General features: G+C 41.7%; 1 protein-coding gene across 4 annotated transcripts in view; it reads right to left on the bottom strand.

Moving 5' to 3' along the window:
- The window catches only part of LOC133662545 (centrosomal protein of 83 kDa-like), a 52,930-nt gene that overhangs the window by 7,798 nt on the left and 22,357 nt on the right, over positions 1-22,775 (bottom strand). For 3 of the 4 annotated variants that reach the window (XM_062066654.1, XM_062066656.1, XM_062066657.1), the window contains 7 exons: positions 18,833-19,084; positions 18,641-18,772; positions 7,456-7,772; positions 7,246-7,395; positions 7,063-7,138; positions 4,064-4,221; positions 514-643 (listed from right to left, as the gene is read on the bottom strand). In XM_062066654.1, the coding sequence (XP_061922638.1) occupies positions 514-643; positions 4,064-4,221; positions 7,063-7,138; positions 7,246-7,395; positions 7,456-7,772; positions 18,641-18,772; positions 18,833-19,084 (1,215 nt within the window). The remainder of the gene's footprint in view (positions 1-513; positions 644-4,063; positions 4,222-7,062; positions 7,139-7,245; positions 7,396-7,455; positions 7,773-18,640; positions 18,773-18,832; positions 19,085-22,775) is intronic. The other variant, XM_062066655.1, reaches the window with a different exon arrangement.

Here is a 22,775-nt window from a genome sequence, read left to right as displayed (position 1 = left end):
CAACATTCTTTTTGTATAGTTTCACTACCATAAATCCCACAGTAAATTCACCAAAACGTCAGCGTGGAGTTATTGAGTCTGTTTAGCTGATTGAGAGCTAGCTTGCGTAGCTAGTGGGTCCATGACCCTGACTTCTGTTTTGTTGGATCAGCCGTTTTACTGCCGTGTTACAGACACCGTTTGGAAACAATTAAGGTATTTAAATAAACGTTTACAAAATCTTTCTGTGTAAATAACTCATTTTGCATTTCTGCGGTGCGGCTAATATATGGAAACAATTGTTTTCCTTCAAAAATGGAGTGGGTGTGCTCTATCGACTGGAAAATATGGGAAATAAAAAATATCAAAATGGCCTCCACATACTTTGACTTTTTAGTTTGTGGCCCTTTGTGGAAAAAGTTTGGACCGCTGACCTTTATATACCATATGAATGATCCAAATATTCCAAATAAAAGGTTGTACAACGTAGAAGTATTTCTATGAGAAAAGACAGGTTGTAATGTAAGAAAGTACCTTCTTCTGAGCGACAGCTGCCTTGTGCAACTTTTCTTTCAGCTGAGAGTACTTCTCTTCTAGCTTGGCCTGGCGCTCCTGCAGCTTGTGTTTGTCCTCCAACCACTCCATGTGACTCTCCTCCACCCGCCTGCAGGAGCCACAATCATGCAATCATCACACTACTCCATGTGACTCTCCTCCACCCGCCTGCAGGAGCCACAATCATGCAATCATCACACTACTCCATGTGACTCTCCTCCACCCGCCTGCAGGAGCCACAATCATGCAATCATCACACTACTCCATGTGACTCTCCTCCACCCGCCTGCAGGAGCCACAATCATGCAATCATCACACTACTCCATGTGACTCTCCTCCACCCGCCTGCAGGAGCCACAATCATGCAATCATCACACTACTCCATGTGACTCTCCTCCACCCGCCTGCAGGAGCCACAATCATGCAATCATCACACTACTCCATGTGACTCTCCTCCACCCGCCTGCAGGAGCCACAATCATGCAATCATCACACTACTCCATGTGACTCTCCTCCACCCGCCTGCAGGAGCCACAATCATGCAATCATCACACTACTCCATGTGACTCTCCTCCACCCGCCTGCAGGAGCCACAATCATGCAATCATCACACTACTCCATGTGACTCTCCTCCACCCGCCTGCAGGAGCCACAATCATGCAATCATCACACTACTCCATGTGACTCTCCTCCACCCGCCTGCAGGAGCCACAATCATGTAATCATCACACTACTCCATGTGACTCTCCTCCACCCGCCTGCAGGAGCCACAATCATGCAATCATCACACTACTCCATGTGACTCTCCTCCACCCGCCTGCAGGAGCCACAATCATGCAATCATCACACTACTCCATGTGACTCTCCTCCACCCGCCTGCAGGAGCCACAATCATGCAATCATCACACTACTCCATGTGACTCTCCTCCACCCGCCTGCAGGAGCCACAATCATGCAATCATCACACTACTCCATGTGACTCTCCTCCACCCGCCTGCAGGAGCCACAATCATGCAATCATCACACTACTCCATGTGACTCTCCTCCACCCGCCTGCAGGAGCCACAATCATGCAATCATCACACTACTCCATGTGACTCTCCTCCACCCGCCTGCAGGAGCCACAATCATGCAATCATCACACTACTCCATGTGACTCTCCTCCACCCGCCTGCAGGAGCCACAATCATGCAATCATCACACTACTCCATGTGACTCTCCTCCACCCGCCTGCAGGAGCCACAATCATGCAATCATCACACTACTCCATGTGACTCTCCTCCAGCCGCCTGCAGGAGCCACAATCATGCAATCATCACACTACTCCATGTGACTCTCCTCCACCCGCCTGCAGGAGCCACAATCATGCAATCATCACACTACTCCATGTGACTCTCCTCCACCCGCCTGCAGGAGCCACAATCATGCAATCATCACACTACTCCATGTGACTCTCCTCCACCCGCCTGCAGGAGCCACAATCATGCAATCATCACACTACTCCATGTGACTCTCCTCCACCCGCCTGCAGGAGCCACAATCATGCAATCATCACACTACTCCATGTGACTCTCCTCCACCCGCCTGCAGGAGCCACAATCATGCAATCATCACACTACTCCATGTGACTCTCCTCCACCCGCCTGCAGGAGCCACAATCATGCAATCATCACACTACTCCATGTGACTCTCCTCCACCCGCCTGCAGGAGCCACAATCATGCAATCATCACACTACTCCATGTGACTCTCCTCCACCCGCCTGCAGGAGCCACAATCATGCAATCATCACACTACTCCATGTGACTCTCCTCCACCCGCCTGCAGGAGCCACAATCATGCAATCATCACACTACTCCATGTGACTCTCCTCCACCCGCCTGCAGGAGCCACAATCATGCAATCATCACACTACTCCATGTGACTCTCCTCCACCCGCCTGCAGGAGCCACAATCATGTAATCATCACACTACTCCATGTGACTCTCCTCCACCCGCCTGCAGGAGCCACAATCATGCAATCATCACACTACTCCATGTGACTCTCCTCCACCCGCCTGCAGGAGCCACAATCATGCAATCATCACACTACTCCATGTGACTCTCCTCCACCCGCCTGCAGGAGCCACAATCATGCAATCATCACACTACTCCATGTGACTCTCCTCCACCCGCCTGCAGGAGCCACAATCATGCAATCATCACACTACTCCATGTGACTCTCCTCCACCCGCCTGCAGGAGCCACAATCATGCAATCATCACACTACTCCATGTGACTCTCCTCCACCCGCCTGCAGGAGCCACAATCATGCAATCATCACACTACTCCATGTGACTCTCCTCCACCCGCCTGCAGGAGCCACAATCATGCAATCATCACACTACTCCATGTGACTCTCCTCCACCCGCCTGCAGGAGCCACAATCATGCAATCATCACACTACTCCATGTGACTCTCCTCCACCCGCCTGCAGGAGCCACAATCATGCAATCATCACACTACTCCATGTGACTCTCCTCCAGCCGCCTGCAGGAGCCACAATCATGCAATCATCACACTACTCCATGTGACTCTCCTCCACCCGCCTGCAGGAGCCACAATCATGCAATCATCACACTACTCCATGTGACTCTCCTCCACCCGCCTGCAGGAGCCACAATCATGCAATCATCACACTACTCCATGTGACTCTCCTCCACCCGCCTGCAGGAGCCACAATCATGCAATCATCACACTACTCCATGTGACTCTCCTCCACCCGCCTGCAGGAGCCACAATCATGCAATCATCACACTACTCCATGTGACTCTCCTCCACCCGCCTGCAGGAGCCACAATCATGCAATCATCACACTACTCCATGTGACTCTCCTCCACCCGCCTGCAGGAGCCACAATCATGCAATCATCACACTACTCCATGTGACTCTCCTCCACCCGCCTGCAGGAGCCACAATCATGCAATCATCACACTACTCCATGTGACTCTCCTCCACCCGCCTGCAGGAGCCACAATCATGCAATCATCACACTACTCCATGTGACTCTCCTCCACCCGCCTGCAGGAGCCACAATCATGCAATCATCACACTACTCCATGTGACTCTCCTCCACCCGCCTGCAGGAGCCACAATCATGCAATCATCACACTACTCCATGTGACTCTCCTCCACCCGCCTGCAGGAGCCACAATCATGCAATCATCACACTACTCCATGTGACTCTCCTCCACCCGCCTGCAGGAGCCACAATCATGCAATCATCACACTACTCCATGTGACTCTCCTCCACCCGCCTGCAGGAGCCACAATCATGCAATCATCACACTACTCCATGTGACTCTCCTCCACCCGCCTGCAGGAGCCACAATCATGTAATCATCACACTACTCCATGTGACTCTCCTCCACCCGCCTGCAGGAGCCACAATCATGCAATCATCACACTACTCCATGTGACTCTCCTCCACCCGCCTGCAGGAGCCACAATCATGTAATCATCACACTAACAATATTTCTATTCCTAGCAACCTCTCAGCCTCGTGTTGGCTCCTCTCCGCTTGAGCTCGGACGTTCCTCAGCTCCTCCCTCATGTTGTCCAGTTTGGCCCTCAGGTGCTGGTTTGCTTCCATCAGCTCAGCTTCAGAGCGCGACAAAGTTCCAAGTTCCCCGCAGAGTTCCTGCTGTTTCTAATAAACACACACAGTGGTTATGTTCTTTATATGAAGTATGGACAGCACATATTCATCAATGGAAGTGGGCTTGATGGTGTATGCAGTCAACAGCCAGGCAATGAAGGAGACTACGCATTCTGAACATGTAAATAAATGATGAAAGGACTGGACAACAAAGTATGAATGTTGTGCTGGACCTTTTATAATAACAAAAAGAAGGAACATCAATCCCCAACCAAACTTGTGTTTCTTCATACTGTTAACTGGCTGCAGTAAGAATAATGTGACAACTAATGTGTTTACTTCTTGACCACACTAGAGTCTGATCATTCTGTGTGACAACTAATGTGTTTACTTCTTGACCACACTAGAGTCTGATCATTCTGTGTGACAACTAATGTGTTTACTTCTTGACCACACTGGAGTCTGATCATTCTGTGTGACAACTAATGTGTTTACTTCTTGACCACACTAGAGTCTGATCATTCTGTGTGACAACTAATGTGTTTACTTCTTGACCACACTAGAGTCTGATCATTCTGTGTGACAACTAATGTGTTTACTTCTTGACCACACTAGAGTCTGATCATTCTGTGTGACAACTAATGTGTTTACTTCTTGACCACACTGGAGTCTGATCATTCTGTGTGACAACTAATGTGTTTACTTCTTGACCACACTAGAGTCTGATCATTCTGTGTGACAACTAATGTGTTTACTTCTTGACCACACTAGAGTCTGATCATTCTGTGTGACAACTAATGTGTTTACTTCTTGACCACACTGGAGTCTGATCATTCTGTGTGACAACTAATGTGTTTACTTCTTGACCACACTGGAGTCTGATCATTCTGTGTGACAACTAATGTGTTTACTTCTTGACCACACTGGAGTCTGATCATTCTGTGTGACAACTAATGTGTTTAATTCTTGACCACACTAGAGTCTGATCATTCTGTGTGACAACTAATGTGTTTACTTCTTGACCACACTAGAGTCTGATCATTCTGTGTGACAACTAATGTGTTTACTTCTTGACCACACTAGAGTCTGATGATTCTGTGTGACAACTAATGTGTTTACTTCTTGACCACACTAGAGTCTGATCATTCTGTGTGACAACTAATGTGTTTACTTCTTGACCACACTAGAGTCTGATCATTCTGTGTGACAACTAATGTGTTTACTTCTTGACCACACTAGAGTCTGATCATTCTGTGTGACAACTAATGTGTTTACTTCTTGACCACACTAGAGTCTGATCATTCTGTGTGACAACTAATGTGTTTACTTCTTGACCACACTGGAGTCTGATCATTCTGTGTGACAACTAATGTGTTTACTTCTTGACCACACTAGAGTCTGATCATTCTGTGTGACAACTAATGTGTTTACTTCTTGACCACACTGGAGTCTGATCATTCTGTGTGACAACTAATGTGTTTACTTCTTGACCACACTAGAGTCTGATCATTCTGTGTGACAACTAATGTGTTTACTTCTTGACCACACTGGAGTCTGATCATTCTGTGTGACAACTAATGTGTTTACTTCTTGACCACACTGGAGTCTGATCATTCTGTGTGACAACTAATGTGTTTACTTCTTGACCACACTAGAGTCTGATCATTCTGTGTGACAACTAATGTGTTTACTTCTTGACCACACTAGAGTCTGATCATTCTGTGTGACAACTAATGTGTTTACTTCTTGACCACACTAGAGTCTGATCATTCTGTGTGACAACTAATGTGTTTACTTCTTGACCACACTAGAGTCTGATCATTCTGTGTGACAACTAATGTGTTTACTTCTTGACCACACTAGAGTCTGATCATTCTGTGTGACAACTAATGTGTTTACTTCTTGACCACACTAGAGTCTGATGATTCTGTGTGACAACTAATGTGTTTACTTTTTGACCACACTAGAGTCTGATCATTCTGTGTGACAACTAATGTGTTTACTTTTTGACCACACTAGAGTCTGATCATTCTGTGTGACAACTAATGTGTTTACTTCTTGACCACACTAGAGTCTGATGATTCTGTGTGACAACTAATGTGTTTACTTCTTGACCACACTAGAGTCTGATGATTCTGTGTGACAACTAATGTGTTTACTTCTTGACCACACTAGAGTCTGATCATTCTGTGTGACAACTAATGTGTTTACTCCTTGACCACACTAGAGTCTGATCATTCTGTGTGACAACTAATGTGTTTACTTCTTGACCACACTGGAGTCTAATTCTGTTGGTCTTGAGGACAGTGCAGTGTGACAAGTAGTGTGTTTACTTCTTGACCACACTGGAGTCTGATCATTCTGTGTGACAAGTAGTGTGTTTACTTCTTGACCACACTGGAGTCTGATCATTCTGTGTGACAACTAATGTGTTTACTTCTTGACCACACTGGAGTCTAATTCTGTTGGTCTTGAGGACAGTGCAGTGTGACAAGTAGTGTGTTTACTTCTTGACCACACTAGAGTCTGATCATTCTGTGTGACAAGTAGTGTGTTTACTTCTTGACCACACTAGAGTCTGATCATTCTGTGTGACAACTAATGTGTTTACTTCTTGACCACACTAGAGTCTGATCATTCTGTGTGACAAGTAGTGTGTTTACTTCTTGACCACACTAGAGTCTGATCATTCTGTGTGACAACTAATGTGTTTACTTCTTGACCACACTGGAGTCTGATAATTCTGTTGGTCTTGAGGACAGTGCAGTGTGACAAGTAGTGTGTTTACTTCTTGACCACACTGGAGTCTGCTAACAATCCCATTGGACTTGCAGTGTAAGCGGTCAGCTGCTTTGTTCCACTTTGTCCTGCAGCGTAGTCTTTATGTCTCACCTGCTTCAGGTCCGTCATCAGCGATGTCTGTCTCTCCAGCTCCTGCAGCTGACAGCTTTGCAGCTTGAATCTGCTTCTGACGGACACAAAATGTCTTTATTAAAGGCTGGTGGGGTATTAGCATTTGAAATAAAACCTGTGAGAAACTTTGCATTATTTATTCAGATCACCAACATCACTAACTTGAGTGTCTGCAGTTCTTTGCGCACAGACTCCTCCCCTTTTTGGGCAATGCAAAGATGCTCCTCCCATTCCTCTTTCTGGGCTTGCTCTTTGGTATCCTGCAGCGCCACCTGCTGCTCCAACTCTGCAAGGCGGTGCTCCAACTCCAGCCTAGCCAGAAAAATATGTTTAGTTCAGATTCAAACTTGCATTTTTGTTTGATTTGGTTACTTTTCTTCATGCAAGACGGTGGTTTTGTAGATTTCTTCCTCACGTGCAGACTGCACCTTCCTGACCAACTCCCTCTCTTTTTCCACAACAATCTCCTTATGTCGCTCTAGCGCAGCTTTCAGCACCTCCACGTCCGTCTGCAGACCTGACACACACATGAAGCTGCCACTGCTGCTCACCTGACAACATGACAAGACTCTACCATCAAGTTGCCCCTTCAGGGTGTCTCTCGCCCGCTCCGCCTCTCCTTTAGAGCGGGTACACTCCAGTTTGACGCTGGCCACCTCCATCTTATGGGAATGCCTCAGACTTTCAATCTGAGAGGAAACAAAACATTCTGCTGTTAGATGAGGATCCAGCAGATTGTTTTACTTTGACGACACAGCAGTACTGTCATGTGAAACTTGACGGAATAACAAAAGTTCCCTGGCAATGGAAGCATGAATGGCTTGTAGTACAGGCAGCAACCAGCAGAGGGTGCAGTTCACCAACAGCCTGACTGCTTTACCAAGCCAGCTGACAACATCTTGTGTTGACATATTCTAACACTTTTACCAAGCCAGCTGACAACATCTTGTGTTGACATATTCTAACACTTTTACCAAGCCAGCTGACAACATCTTGTGTTGATATATTCTAACACTTTTACCAAGCCAGCTGACAACATCTTGTGTTGACATATTCTAACACTTTTACCAAGCCAGCTGACAACATCTTGTGTTGACATATTCTAACACTTTTACCAAGCCAGCTGACAACATCTTGTGTTGACATATTCTAACACTTTTACCAAGCCAGCTGACAACATCTTGTGTTGACATATTCTAACACTTTTACCAAGCCAGCTGCCAACATCTTGTGTTGACATATTCTAACACTTTTACCAAGCCAGCTGACAACATCTTGTGTTGACAGATTCTAACACTTTTACCAAGCCAGCTGACAACATCTTGTGTTGACAGATTCTAACACTTTTACCAAGCCAGCTGCCAACATCTTGTGTTGACATATTCTAACACTTTTACCAAGCAAGCTGCCAACATCTTGTGTTGACATATTCTAACACTTTTACCAAGCCAGCTGACAACATCTTGTGTTGACATATTCTAACACTTTTACCAAGCAAGCTGACAACATCTTGTGTTGACATATTCTAACACTTTTACCAAGCCAGCTGACAACATCTTGTGTTGACATATTCTAACACTTTTACCAAGCCAGCTGACAACATCTTGTGTTGATATATTCTAACACTTTTACCAAGCCAGCTGACAACATCTTGTGTTGACATATTCTAACACTTTTACCAAGCCAGCTGACAACATCTTGTGTTGACATATTCTAACACTTTTACCAAGCCAGCTGCCAACATCTTGTGTTGACATATTCTAACACTTTTACCAAACAAGCTGACAACATCTTGTGTTGACATATTCTAACACTTTTACCAAGCCAGCTGACAACATCTTGTGTTGACATATTCTAACACTTTTACCAAGCCAGCTGACAACATCTTGTGTTGACATATTCTAACACTTTTACCAAGCCAGCTGACAACATCTTGTGTTGACATATTCTAACACTTTTACCAAACAAGCTGACAACATCTTGTGTTGACATATTCTAACACTTTTACCAAGCAAGCTGCCAACATCTTGTGTTGACATATTCTAACACTTTTACCAAGCAAGCTGACAACATCTTGTGTTGACATATTCTAACACTTTTACCAAGCCAGCTGCCAACATCTTGTGTTGACATATTCTAACACTTTTACCAAGCAAGCTGCCAACATCTTGTGTTGACATATTCTAACACTTTTACCAAACAAGCTGCCAACATCTTGTGTTGACATATTCTAACACTTTTACCAAGCCAGCTGACAACATCTTGTGTTGACATATTCTAACACTTTTACCAAACAAGCTGCCAACATCTTGTGTTGACATATTCTAACACTTTTACCAAGCCAGCTGACAACATCTTGTGTTGACATATTCTAACACTTTTACCAAGCCAGCTGCCAACATCTTGTGTTGACATATTCTAACACTTTTACCAAGCCAGCTGACAACATCTTGTGTTGACATATTCTAACACTTTTACCAAGCAAGCTGACAACATCTTGTGTTGACATATTCTAACACTTTTACCAAGTCAGCTGCCAACATCTTGTGTTGACATATTCTAACACTTTTACCAAGCCAGCTGACAACATCTTGTGTTGACATATTCTAACACTTTTACCAAGCCAGCTGACAACATCTTGTGTTGACAGATTCTAACACTTTTACCAAGCCAGCTGCCAACATCTTGTGTTGACATATTCTAACACTTTTACCAAGCCAGCTGACAACATCTTGTGTTGACAGATTCTAACACTTTTACCAAGCCAGCTGACAACATCTTGTGTTGACATATTCTAACACTTTTACCAAGCCAGCTGACAACATCTTGTGTTGACAGATTCTAACACTTTTACCAAGCCAGCTGACAACATCTTGTGTTGACATATTCTAACACTTTTACCAAGCCAGCTGCCAACATCTTGTGTTGACATATTCTAACACTTTTACCAAACAAGCTGCCAACATCTTGTGTTGACATATTCTAACACTTTTACCAAGCCAGCTGACAACATCTTGTGTTGACATATTCTAACACTTTTACCAAGCAAGCTGCCAACATCTTGTGTTGACATATTCTAACACTTTTACCAAGCCAGCTGACAACATCTTGTGTTGACATATTCTAACACTTTTACCAAGCCAGCTGCCAACATCTTGTGTTGACAGATTCTAACACTTTTACCAAGCCAGCTGACAACATCTTGTGTTGACAGATTCTAACACTTTTACCAAGCCAGCTGCCAACATCTTGTGTTGACATATTCTAACACTTTTACCAAGCCAGCTGCCAACATCTTGTGTTGACATATTCTAACACTTTTACCAAGCCAGCTGACAACATCTTGTGTTGATATATTCTAACACTTTTACCAAGCCAGCTGACAACATCTTGTGTTGACAGATTCTAACACTTTTACCAAGCCAGCTGACAACATCTTGTGTTGACAGATTCTAACACTTTTACCAAGCCAGCTGACAACATCTTGTGTTGACATATTCTAACACTTTTACCAAGCCAGCTGCCAACATCTTGTGTTGACATATTCTAACACTTTTACCAAGCAAGCTGCCAACATCTTGTGTTGACATATTCTAACACTTTTACCAAGCCAGCTGACAACATCTTGTGTTGACATATTCTAACACTTTTACCAAGCCAGCTGACAACATCTTGTGTTGACATATTCTAACACTTTTACCAAGCCAGCTGCCAACATCTTGTGTTGACAGATTCTAACACTTTTACCAAGCCAGCTGACAACATCTTGTGTTGACATATTCTAACACTTTTACCAAGCCAGCTGACAACATCTTGTGTTGACATATTCTAACACTTTTACCAAGCCAGCTGACAACATCTTGTGTTGACATATTCTAACACTTTTACCAAGCCAGCTGACAACATCTTGTGTTGATATATTCTAACACTTTTACCAAGCCAGCTGCCAACATCTTGTGTTGACATATTCTAACACTTTTACCAAGCCAGCTGCCAACATCTTGTGTTGACATATTCTAACACTTTTACCAAGCCAGCTGACAACATCTTGTGTTGACATATTCTAACACTTTTACCAAGCAAGCTGACAACATCTTGTGTTGACATATTCTAACACTTTTACCAAGCAAGCTGCCAACATCTTGTGTTGACATATTCTAACACTTTTACCAAACAAGCTGCCAACATCTTGTGTTGACATATTCTAACACTTTTACCAAGCCAGCTGACAACATCTTGTGTTGACATATTCTAACACTTTTACCAAGCCAGCTGCCAACATCTTGTGTTGACAGATTCTAACACTTTTACCAAGCCAGCTGACAACATCTTGTGTTGACATATTCTAACACTTTTACCAAGCCAGCTGACAACATCTTGTGTTGACAGATTCTAACACTTTTACCAAGCCAGCTGACAACATCTTGTGTTGACATATTCTAACACTTTTACCAAGCCAGCTGACAACATCTTGTGTTGACATATTCTAACACTTTTACCAAGCCAGCTGACAACATCTTGTGTTGACAGATTCTAACACTTTTACCAAGCCAGCTGACAACATCTTGTGTTGACATATTCTAACACTTTTACCAAGCCAGCTGACAACATCTTGTGTTGACAGATTCTAACACTTTTACCAAGCCAGCTGACAACATCTTGTGTTGACATATTCTAACACTTTTACCAAGCCAGCTGCCAACATCTTGTGTTGACATATTCTAACACTTTTACCAAACAAGCTGCCAACATCTTGTGTTGACATATTCTAACACTTTTACCAAGCCAGCTGACAACATCTTGTGTTGACATATTCTAACACTTTTACCAAGCAAGCTGCCAACATCTTGTGTTGACATATTCTAACACTTTTACCAAGCCAGCTGACAACATCTTGTGTTGACATATTCTAACACTTTTACCAAGCCAGCTGCCAACATCTTGTGTTGACAGATTCTAACACTTTTACCAAGCCAGCTGACAACATCTTGTGTTGACATATTCTAACACTTTTACCAAGCAAGCTGACAACATCTTGTGTTGACATATTCTAACACTTTTACCAAGCCAGCTGCCAACATCTTGTGTTGACATATTCTAACACTTTTACCAAGCCAGCTGCCAACATCTTGTGTTGACATATTCTAACACTTTTACCAAGCCAGCTGACAACATCTTGTGTTGACATATTCTAACACTTTTACCAAGCAAGCTGACAACATCTTGTGTTGACATATTCTAACACTTTTACCAAGCCAGCTGACAACATCTTGTGTTGACATATTCTAACACTTTTACCAAGCCAGCTGACAACATCTTGTGTTGACATATTCTAACACTTTTACCAAGCAAGCTGACAACATCTTGTGTTGACATATTCTAACACTTTTACCAAGCCAGCTGACAACATCTTGTGTTGACATATTCTAACACTTTTACCAAGCCAGCTGACAACATCTTGTGTTGACATATTCTAACACTTTTACCAAGCCAGCTGACAACATCTTGTGTTGACATATTCTAACACTTTTACCAAGCCAGCTGACAACATCTTGTGTTGACATATTCTAACACTTTTACCAAGCCAGCTGACAACATCTTGTGTTGATATATTCTAACACTTTTACCAAGCCAGCTGCCAACATCTTGTGTTGACATATTCTAACACTTTTACCAAGCCAGCTGCCAACATCTTGTGTTGACATATTCTAACACTTTTACCAAGCCAGCTGACAACATCTTGTGTTGACATATTCTAACACTTTTACCAAGCAAGCTGACAACATCTTGTGTTGACATATTCTAACACTTTTACCAAGCAAGCTGCCAACATCTTGTGTTGACATATTCTAACACTTTTACCAAACAAGCTGCCAACATCTTGTGTTGACATATTCTAACACTTTTACCAAGCCAGCTGACAACATCTTGTGTTGACATATTCTAACACTTTTACCAAGCCAGCTGCCAACATCTTGTGTTGACAGATTCTAACACTTTTACCAAGCCAGCTGACAACATCTTGTGTTGACATATTCTAACACTTTTACCAAGCCAGCTGACAACATCTTGTGTTGACAGATTCTAACACTTTTACCAAGCCAGCTGACAACATCTTGTGTTGACATATTCTAACACTTTTACCAAGCCAGCTGCCAACATCTTGTGTTGACATATTCTAACACTTTTACCAAGCCAGCTGACAACATCTTGTGTTGACATATTCTAACACTTTTACCAAGCCAGCTGCCAACATCTTGTGTTGACATATTCTAACACTTTTACCAAGCCAGCTGACAACATCTTGTGTTGATATATTCTAACACTTTTACCAAGCCAGCTGCCAACATCTTGTGTTGACATATTCTAACACTTTTACCAAGCCAGCTGCCAACATCTTGTGTTGACATATTCTAACACTTTTACCAAGCCAGCTGACAACATCTTGTGTTGACATATTCTAACACTTTTACCAAACAAGCTGCCAACATCTTGTGTTGACATATTCTAACACTTTTACCAAGCCAGCTGACAACATCTTGTGTTGACATATTCTAACACTTTTACCAAGCCAGCTGCCAACATCTTGTGTTGACAGATTCTAACACTTTTACCAAGCCAGCTGACAACATCTTGTGTTGACATATTCTAACACTTTTACCAAGCCAGCTGACAACATCTTGTGTTGACATATTCTAACACTTTTACCAAGCCAGCTGACAACATCTTGTGTTGACATATTCTAACACTTTTACCAAGCCAGCTGACAACATCTTGTGTTGACATATTCTAACACTTTTACCAAGCCAGCTGACAACATCTTGTGTTGACATATTCTAACACTTTTACCAAGCCAGCTGACAACATCTTGTGTTGACATATTCTAACACTTTTACCAAGCCAGCTGACAACATCTTGTGTTGACATATTCTAACACTTTTACCAAGCCAGCTGACAACATCTTGTGTTGACATATTCTAACACTTTTACCAAGCCAGCTGACAACATCTTGTGTTGACATATTCTAACACTTTTACCAAGCCAGCTGACAACATCTTGTGTTGACATATTCTAACACTTTTACCAAGCCAGCTGACAACATCTTGTGTTGACATATTCTAACACTTTTACCAAGCCAGCTGACAACATCTTGTGTTGACAGATTCTAACACTTTTACCAAGCCAGCTGACAACATCTTGTGTTGACATATTCTAACACTTTTACCAAGCCAGCTGACAACATCTTGTGTTGACATATTCTAACACTTTTACCAAGCCAGCTGCCAACATCTTGTGTTGACATATTCTAACACTTTTACCAAGCCAGCTGACAACATCTTGTGTTGACATATTCTAACACTTTTACCAAGCAAGCTGACAACATCTTGTGTTGACATATTCTAACACTTTTACCAAACAAGCTGCCAACATCTTGTGTTGACATATTCTAACACTTTTACCAAGCCAGCTGACAACATCTTGTGTTGACATATTCTAACACTTTTACCAAGCCAGCTGACAACATCTTGTGTTGACATATTCTAACACTTTTACCAAGCCAGCTGACAACATCTTGTGTTGACATATTCTAACACTTTTACCAAGCCAGCTGCCAACATCTTGTGTTGACATATTCTAACACTTTTACCAAGCCAGCTGACAACATCTTGTGTTGACATATTCTAACACTTTTACCAAGCAAGCTGACAACATCTTGTGTTGACATATTCTAACACTTTTACCAAACAAGCTGCCAACATCTTGTGTTGACATATTCTAACACTTTTACCAAGCCAGCTGACAACATCTTGTGTTGACATATTCTAACACTTTTACCAAGCCAGCTGCCAACATCTTGTGTTGACATATTCTAACACTTTTACCAAGCCAGCTGACAACATCTTGTGTTGACATATTCTAACACTTTTACCAAGCCAGCTGACAACATCTTGTGTTGACATATTCTAACACTTTTACCAAGCCAGCTGCCAACATCTTGTGTTGACATATTCTAACACTTTTACCAAGCCAGCTGACAACATCTTGTGTTGACATATTCTAACACTTTTACCAAGCCAGCTGACAACATCTTGTGTTGACATATTCTAACACTTTTACCAAGCCAGCTGACAACATCTTGTGTTGACATATTCTAACACTTTTACCAAGCCAGCTGACAACATCTTGTGTTGACATATTCTAACACTTTTACCAAGCCAGCTGACAACATCTTGTGTTGACATATTCTAACACTTTTACCAAGCCAGCTGACAACATCTTGTGTTGACATATTCTAACACTTTTACCAAGCCAGCTGACAACATCTTGTGTTGACATATTCTAACACTTTTACCAAGCCAGCTGCCAACATCTTGTGTTGACATATTCTAACACTTTTACCAAGCCAGCTGACAACATCTTGTGTTGACATATTCTAACACTTTTACCAAGCCAGCTGCCAACATCTTGTGTTGACATATTCTAACACTTTTACCAAGCCAGCTGACAACATCTTGTGTTGACATATTCTAACACTTTTACCAAGCAAGCTGACAACATCTTGTGTTGACATATTCTAACACTTTTACCAAACAAGCTGCCAACATCTTGTGTTGACATATTCTAACACTTTTACCAAGCCAGCTGACAACATCTTGTGTTGACATATTCTAACACTTTTACCAAGCCAGCTGCCAACATCTTGTGTTGACATATTCTAACACTTTTACCAAGCCAGCTGACAACATCTTGTGTTGACATATTCTAACACTTTTACCAAGCCAGCTGCCAACATCTTGTGTTGACATATTCTAACACTTTTACCAAGCCAGCTGCCAACATCTTGTGTTGACATATTCTAACACTTTTACCAAGCCAGCTGACAACATCTTGTGTTGACATATTCTAACACTTTTACCAAGCCAGCTGACAACATCTTGTGTTGACAGATTCTAACACTTTTACCAAGCAAGCTGCCAACATCTTGTGTTGACATATTCTAACACTTTTACCAAGCAAGCTGACAACATCTTGTGTTGACATATTCTAACACTTTTACCAAGCCAGCTGCCAACTAACACTTTGCTGTCAAAATAAACCACATTTGGCCTTTGTTTCATTTGTACTTAGTCATTTAGAAAGGTTTGCCTGTACTTTTAATGAGGTATCTTACCTTTAAAGGGGAACTCAATATTATTGTCAATTCTTAACATGCACAAGACACATAAGAACTGAAAAGTACATTTTGGGCACAGTCCCACTAAGAGCAGACATACGTTAAAGGGAGACAAGACCAGACTGCCAACGGAGCAGCCATTTTTACGGCGCTCTTTAAAAAAAAAGTGGGAAAAAGGTGATATTGGGAAAGGGGGGAAGAGTAAAAAAATATCAGTCAAAGGCTGGACCGCCGGCAGGGGGTCCAGACTGAGTCCAAGGGAAAAAACCTCATTTGCAATGCACATATACAGAGGGAGGGGGAGTTGGAGCAAACAAGCAGTGGTGAAGGCGTGGTTGGGGGAGGGGAGGTGCGTGCATGTATGCCCAATTGTCTTGGGTGTGATGTTGAAATGTTTTTGTGGACTGGGGCCGATCTGAGTTCGACACCAGGTGTTGTTGAGAGACCGCCCTCACCAGAGGCAAACTACACGTTTTTGCAATTTTGCCTATCTTTCAAAATCCAAATAAAAAACAGGAACACATTTTTCCTTTTTTATGCATTCTAAGTCATAAATAAACACTAGCAATAGTCAGCTCCATCAAGGTTTTTTTTTTTATATATGATGTAAGTATAAATATCATGTAGTAACCTTCATAATAACATGTAATATATACATGATGTAAGTATATATGTCATGTAGTAACATTCATAATAACATGTAATATATACATGATGTAAGTATATATGTCATGTAGTAACATTCATAATAACATGTAATATATACAGGATGTAAGTATATATGTCATGTAGTAATATTCATAATAACATGTAATATATACATGATGTAAGTATATATGTCATGTAGTAACATTCATAATAACATGTAATATATACATGATGAAAGTATATATGTCATGTAGTAACATTCATAATAACATGTCATATATACATGATGTAAGTATATATGTCATGTAGTAACATTCATAATAACATGTAATATATACATGATGTAAGTATATATGTCATGTAGTAACATTCATAATAACATGTAATATATACATGATGTAAGTATATATGTCATGTAGTAACATTCATAATAACATGTAATATATACATGATGTAAGTATATATGTCATGTAGTAACATTCATAATAACATGTAATATATACATGATGTAAGTATATATGTCATGTAGTAACATTCATAATAACATGTAATATATACATGATGTAAGTATATATGTCATGTAGTAACATTCATAATAACATGTAATATATACATGATGTAAGTATATATGTCATGTAGTAACATTCATAATAACATGTCATATATACATGATGTAAGTATATATGTCATGTAGTAACATTCATAATAACATGTCATATATACATGATGTAAGTATATATGTCATGTAGTAACATTCATAATAACATGTCATATATACATGATGTAAGTATATATGTCATGTAGTAACATTCATAATAACATGTAATATATACATGATGTAAGTATATATGTCATGTAGTAACATTCATAATAACATGTAATATATACATGATGTAAGTATATATGTCATGTAGTAACATTCATAATAACATGTCATATATACATGATGTAAGTATATATGTCATGTAGTAACATTCATAATAACATGTCATATATACATTATGTAAGTATATATGTCATGTAGTAACATTCATAATAACATGTAATATATACATGATGTAAGTATATATGCAACAACGACGAGACTACTTATCATGGCAGACTTGAGAGACAACAAAGACTACTTTGAGACAAATAACGATCCAGAAACTTCTATTTTTGAGGCTGAATATAAGGAGGATGATCTACAAGTTTTAGAAGCTGTGTGCTAAACATATGCATCTTTAGTCAAACACTAAGCATCATGTAGCAGTATTGCTAAATGCTGAACAAGAACATAATAAACAAACACATACTGTACAATGTCTGCTTTCACTGGGATAAAGACTGATGGGATGTTACATGAAGAATTAATCGCAATACTCACGCATGTAAAAAAAACTAAAAAAAAAAAACGGACTAAGTTTATTTTTTCCTCTCTGAAGCATAAGCTAGTTAGCTGTCTGTGATTACAGCGCAACTAAAAGTAGTTCCTCACCGTTAGCACTTCTAATAACAAAGTGTTCTTGTCTTACATAAGGATTGTGAATGATGTGACAAAATTCCCTATAGACTTGTAACGCAGGGGTGTGACACGGTGTGAACATGAGATGAATAATGAGGTGTACAACACTATTACACACAAGCTAAGACAACTAAATAGCTCAGCATATACTTTGACTGAGATTGAAAGTACGATATGTGAAAGAGTTGTGAGGCTGTGAGGAGAGTACAAGTGTTTGGGAAGTCAAATACCTGGTTGGTGAGGCAGGTGACTTGTTTCTCAGCTTTGTGACACTGGCGGGTGAGCTGGTTGTGCTGCTCGTTAGCCACTCCCAGCTCGCTCTCCATGCGCTCCAGTCGCAGACGCAAGGACTGCCGCTCCGCCTGTGTGACGCATCACCATGGTTACCAGGTGGCAGGGGAGGCAGGGTGAAGATGTCTCACCTCAAGAGAGTTTAAAGCAGCCTGACATTCTGACAGCTGTCGCTTTTGAAGACGTTGAACATTCTCAGCCTGCTGCTCAGAGTTGCGATGGAGGGCCTGCACCTCCACCACCTCCGCCTGCAGGCCCTTCACACGCAGGGTGAGCTGGCTTTTCTCTCGAAGCAGAACCTCCACTTCTTTCCTCTCCTGCAGTGGCTCCAAATTCTGGTACTGAGCCACCAGGTTCTCCTTGTCCTTCTCCAAATGCGAGATCTATCAAGGAAGAGAAAATAAAAGCTATTATTACCGCGACTACTACTTTTTTTCTACGCTATAAACCCTGCGGCTTATAAAGCGATGCAGCTAATTTATGGATTTTTCTTTGCTGACGGCCATAAAGCAGAAAACAAGTCAACACACTGAAAAGGTGTGTTATTGTTTGTGCTATGGCGCCATCTTTTGGAGGAGTTTGCTCGCTCGGTTGGTAGAAGGTTCCAGGTTGTGTCCTTGGCCAAGATACTTTAGCCAGCTGCTCCCAGTGCCACCCACACTGCTTTAAATGGAACTTATATCGTGGGTTTCACTATGTAAAGTGCTTTAAGTCACTACAGAAAAGAGCTATATAAATAGAATTCACATAAATATAGCTCACTGCAGGTGAAGCACGGCCCTTCTGTTATGACTGAGCTTTCAACAGGAAGTAGAAGTGTCTTCCAGCCGTCAATAGCGTGTCTACTCATATGGATTCTTCATTCATCACTCCAAGCAACATTTGTAACTTTTACAATATAACTACAACAATTCTTACTTACTAAACTGTTCCTAGTGTGCTGTCTGTAAGAGTGTTGTCATGCATATTTGTACCTGCTATCATTATGTAGTGACGCTAGCGTCATTAACATTAGCTAATATGCCAACATGTTTAAGAGTGTTAGTTTTATTAACTTGCAATGGCATTCTTTTTATATTGTTTCAGTTTAGTCAAACACTTTGCAACGCGCATATAAATATACATATATATATACATACATATATATATACATACATATATATACATATATATATATATATGCATATATATATATATATATATACATATATATATATATATATATATATATATATATATATATATATATATATATATATATATATATATGCGGCTTTTAGCCTGGTGCAGCTAATATGTGAAAAAATTAGGGCTGTCAAAATTATCGCGTTAACGGCGTTAATTAATTTTTGGAATTAATTACGTTAAATTTTTTAACGTAATTAACGCATGCGCAGAATCCCTCCACCCATACTTCCCATAATTCCTCCCGACACTGAACGGAGCAGCAACATGGAGCAAGACGAACAGGTTGGCCCTCTGGAGGGATTTAAGTTTAAGAAGAACAAAGATGGAACAATAAATAAACAGACAGTCATTTGTACGCACTGCAACAGAGAGTTTCAGTTTCACCGAACCTGTTCAAGCCTTAAATACCATCTCAACGCTAAACATGCATTTGTGGGGGCTTCCAGTGCTACACCTGGCTTGCGTCAGACAACCCTGAGTGAACGCAGACCAGTAAGCAAGTCCAACTCGGATAAATTAACTAACACAATTGCCAAATGGGTCGCAAAGGACTGTAGACCGATTTGCATTGTTGAAGATAAGGGCTTCGCTGATGTTTTGAAAGTGGCGTCCCTCGATACATCCTACAAGCCACCATGCAGAGGCACAATAATGAAAAGTATCCACGCACTCTATGAAACAGAAAAGGGGAAAAAAGAGGCGGCTTTAGCTCAAGCGGAATATGTCGCCCTGACAGGAGACCACTGGACGTCAGTGAGTAACACAAATTACTTGGGAGTAACTGCACATTTAATAACTAAAGCATGGGAATTGCAGTCCTTTGCGCTAACTATAATGAAAACGGAAGAACGCCACTTTGCAGAGGCATGTGCAGAACAGTTTCAAACTGTGGCATGCAAGTGGGAAATTGAAAGAAAAGTTACAACCATTGGGACTGACAGTGCACGCAATATGATTGCTGCGGCTCGTATTCTACCATACGAGCATATGCCCTGTATCGCGCACGTCATACAGAGAAGCATCACTGTGAGTCTCGCTGACAGCGGATTTGTTCCTGCATTAGCCAAGTGTCGCAAGATTGTGGGACATTTTAAACACAGCCCGGCAAACTTAACGGAGCTGAATGCAGAGCAGGTGAAACTCGGACAGCAGCAGGAGCCACTGATCCAAGACGTTCCAACGCGGTGGAATTCCACACTTGAAATGGTCAAACGCATCATCCCCAATCAAGCAGCAATAAAAGCAACCCTGGATCAACAGCAGCATAATCTCGTCATGCTGACGCCAGCAGAATGGGATAAACTCCAGAGACTGGAGACCCTTCTAGAGTCCTGCCGGTAAGCCTTCCATCATATAATGTGGAAATTCATTGTAGGCTGAAATTAAATTATTAAACCAAACGTTAATCTACTATTAAATGTAACAACTTGCATTCAAGTAATTTACTTGAGTCTTTCTCCTTCTCTCTCTCTCTCTCTCTCTCTCTCTCTGTGTGTGTGTGTGTGTGTGTGTGTGTGTGTGTGTGTGTGTGTGTGTGTGTGTGTGTGTGTGTGTGTGTGTGTCTGTGTGTGTCTGTCTCTGTGTGTGTGTGTGTCTGTCTGTGTGTGTGTGTGTATCTGTCTGTGTGTGTGTGTGTGTGTCTGTCTGTGGCTGTGTGTGTGTGTGTGTGTGTGTATCTGTCTGTCTGTGTGTGTGTGTGTGTGTGTGTGTGTGTCTGTCTGTCTCTGTGTGTGTGTGTGTGTGTGTGTGTGTGTGTGTGTGTGTGTGTGTGTGTGTGTGTGTGTGTGTGTGTGTGTGTGTGTATCTGTCTCTGTGTCTGTGTGTGTGTGTGTGTGTGTGTGTGTGTGTGTGTGTATCTGTCTCTGTGTCTCTCTCTCTGTGTGTGTGTGTGTGTGTGTGTTTTCCACTGCAGGTATGTGACTCAGATCCTGGGTGGGGAGGCCTACGTCTCCTGCTCAGTGGTACTACCTGCCCTCTGCCACTTACACCGTGTAATGGAAACTTCTGATGAGGACCCTGCATACATGATTAGATTTAAGACCAAATTCAAAGACGACCTAGGCTCCCGCCAAGAACACACCAACAATGCATGGCTCAAGATTGCAACCGCACTGGACCCACGTTTTAAGGACTTGAAAAGTGTGCCCAAGGCAGACAGAGAGGAGGTGTGGACCAAACTTGGAGGCCTTCTGCGTGAATCACCTGGAAGACCTTCACACACTACTGAAGATGGGCCACCCAAGAAGAAAATGAACCTTCTTCTACAGCTGGGCTCAGATTCAGAATCAGATGAAGAGGTACAGCCTGACAGAGCCTTACACAGGTACAGAGCAGAGCCCACCATTGAAATGACGGACTGTCCCTTGCAGTGGTGGTCATCTCATGCAGGAGCCCATGACAAGCTGGCTCCGTTGGCTCGGAAATATCTAGCCACTCCTGCATCCTCAGTTCCCTGTGAAAGACTCTTCTCACTTGCCGGTCACATTGTGCAAAAGAAGCGGTCAGCTTTACTCTCAGAAAATGTGGACAAATTGGTTTGCCTCAGTAACTGGCTAAAGGATGAATAGAGAAGCGGGCCACATGTAATTGTGTAGGCCATGTTCTTTTGGTTTGATAAAAAAGAGAAATCTCTTTGTTTTTCCTTTGTTGAAGAGAAATGGCCAAGATGGCTAGTGTGTTACAGAAGGAGACACCATCCTATTTTGTTTTACTATTTCAGTTTCATTTAAATAAGAGACGCCATCCTATTTTGTTTTCCTATTTTGACGAGGAAATGTCATTGTAAAAAACAGGATGTTATTAAAATAAACATGCATACATATGTTAAATGCACATGTCTTCTGTCATTTATCTTTCAATTCCCACAAAAATATACAGTTAATGGCA

The sequence above is a fragment of the Entelurus aequoreus genome, linkage group LG12, assembly GCF_033978785.1.
Source record: "Entelurus aequoreus isolate RoL-2023_Sb linkage group LG12, RoL_Eaeq_v1.1, whole genome shotgun sequence".
Classification (NCBI taxonomy): domain Eukaryota; kingdom Metazoa; phylum Chordata; class Actinopteri; order Syngnathiformes; family Syngnathidae; genus Entelurus; species Entelurus aequoreus.
The sequence above is the reverse complement of the archived record's forward strand: the minus strand, read 5'-3'. Positions and strand labels throughout refer to the sequence as shown.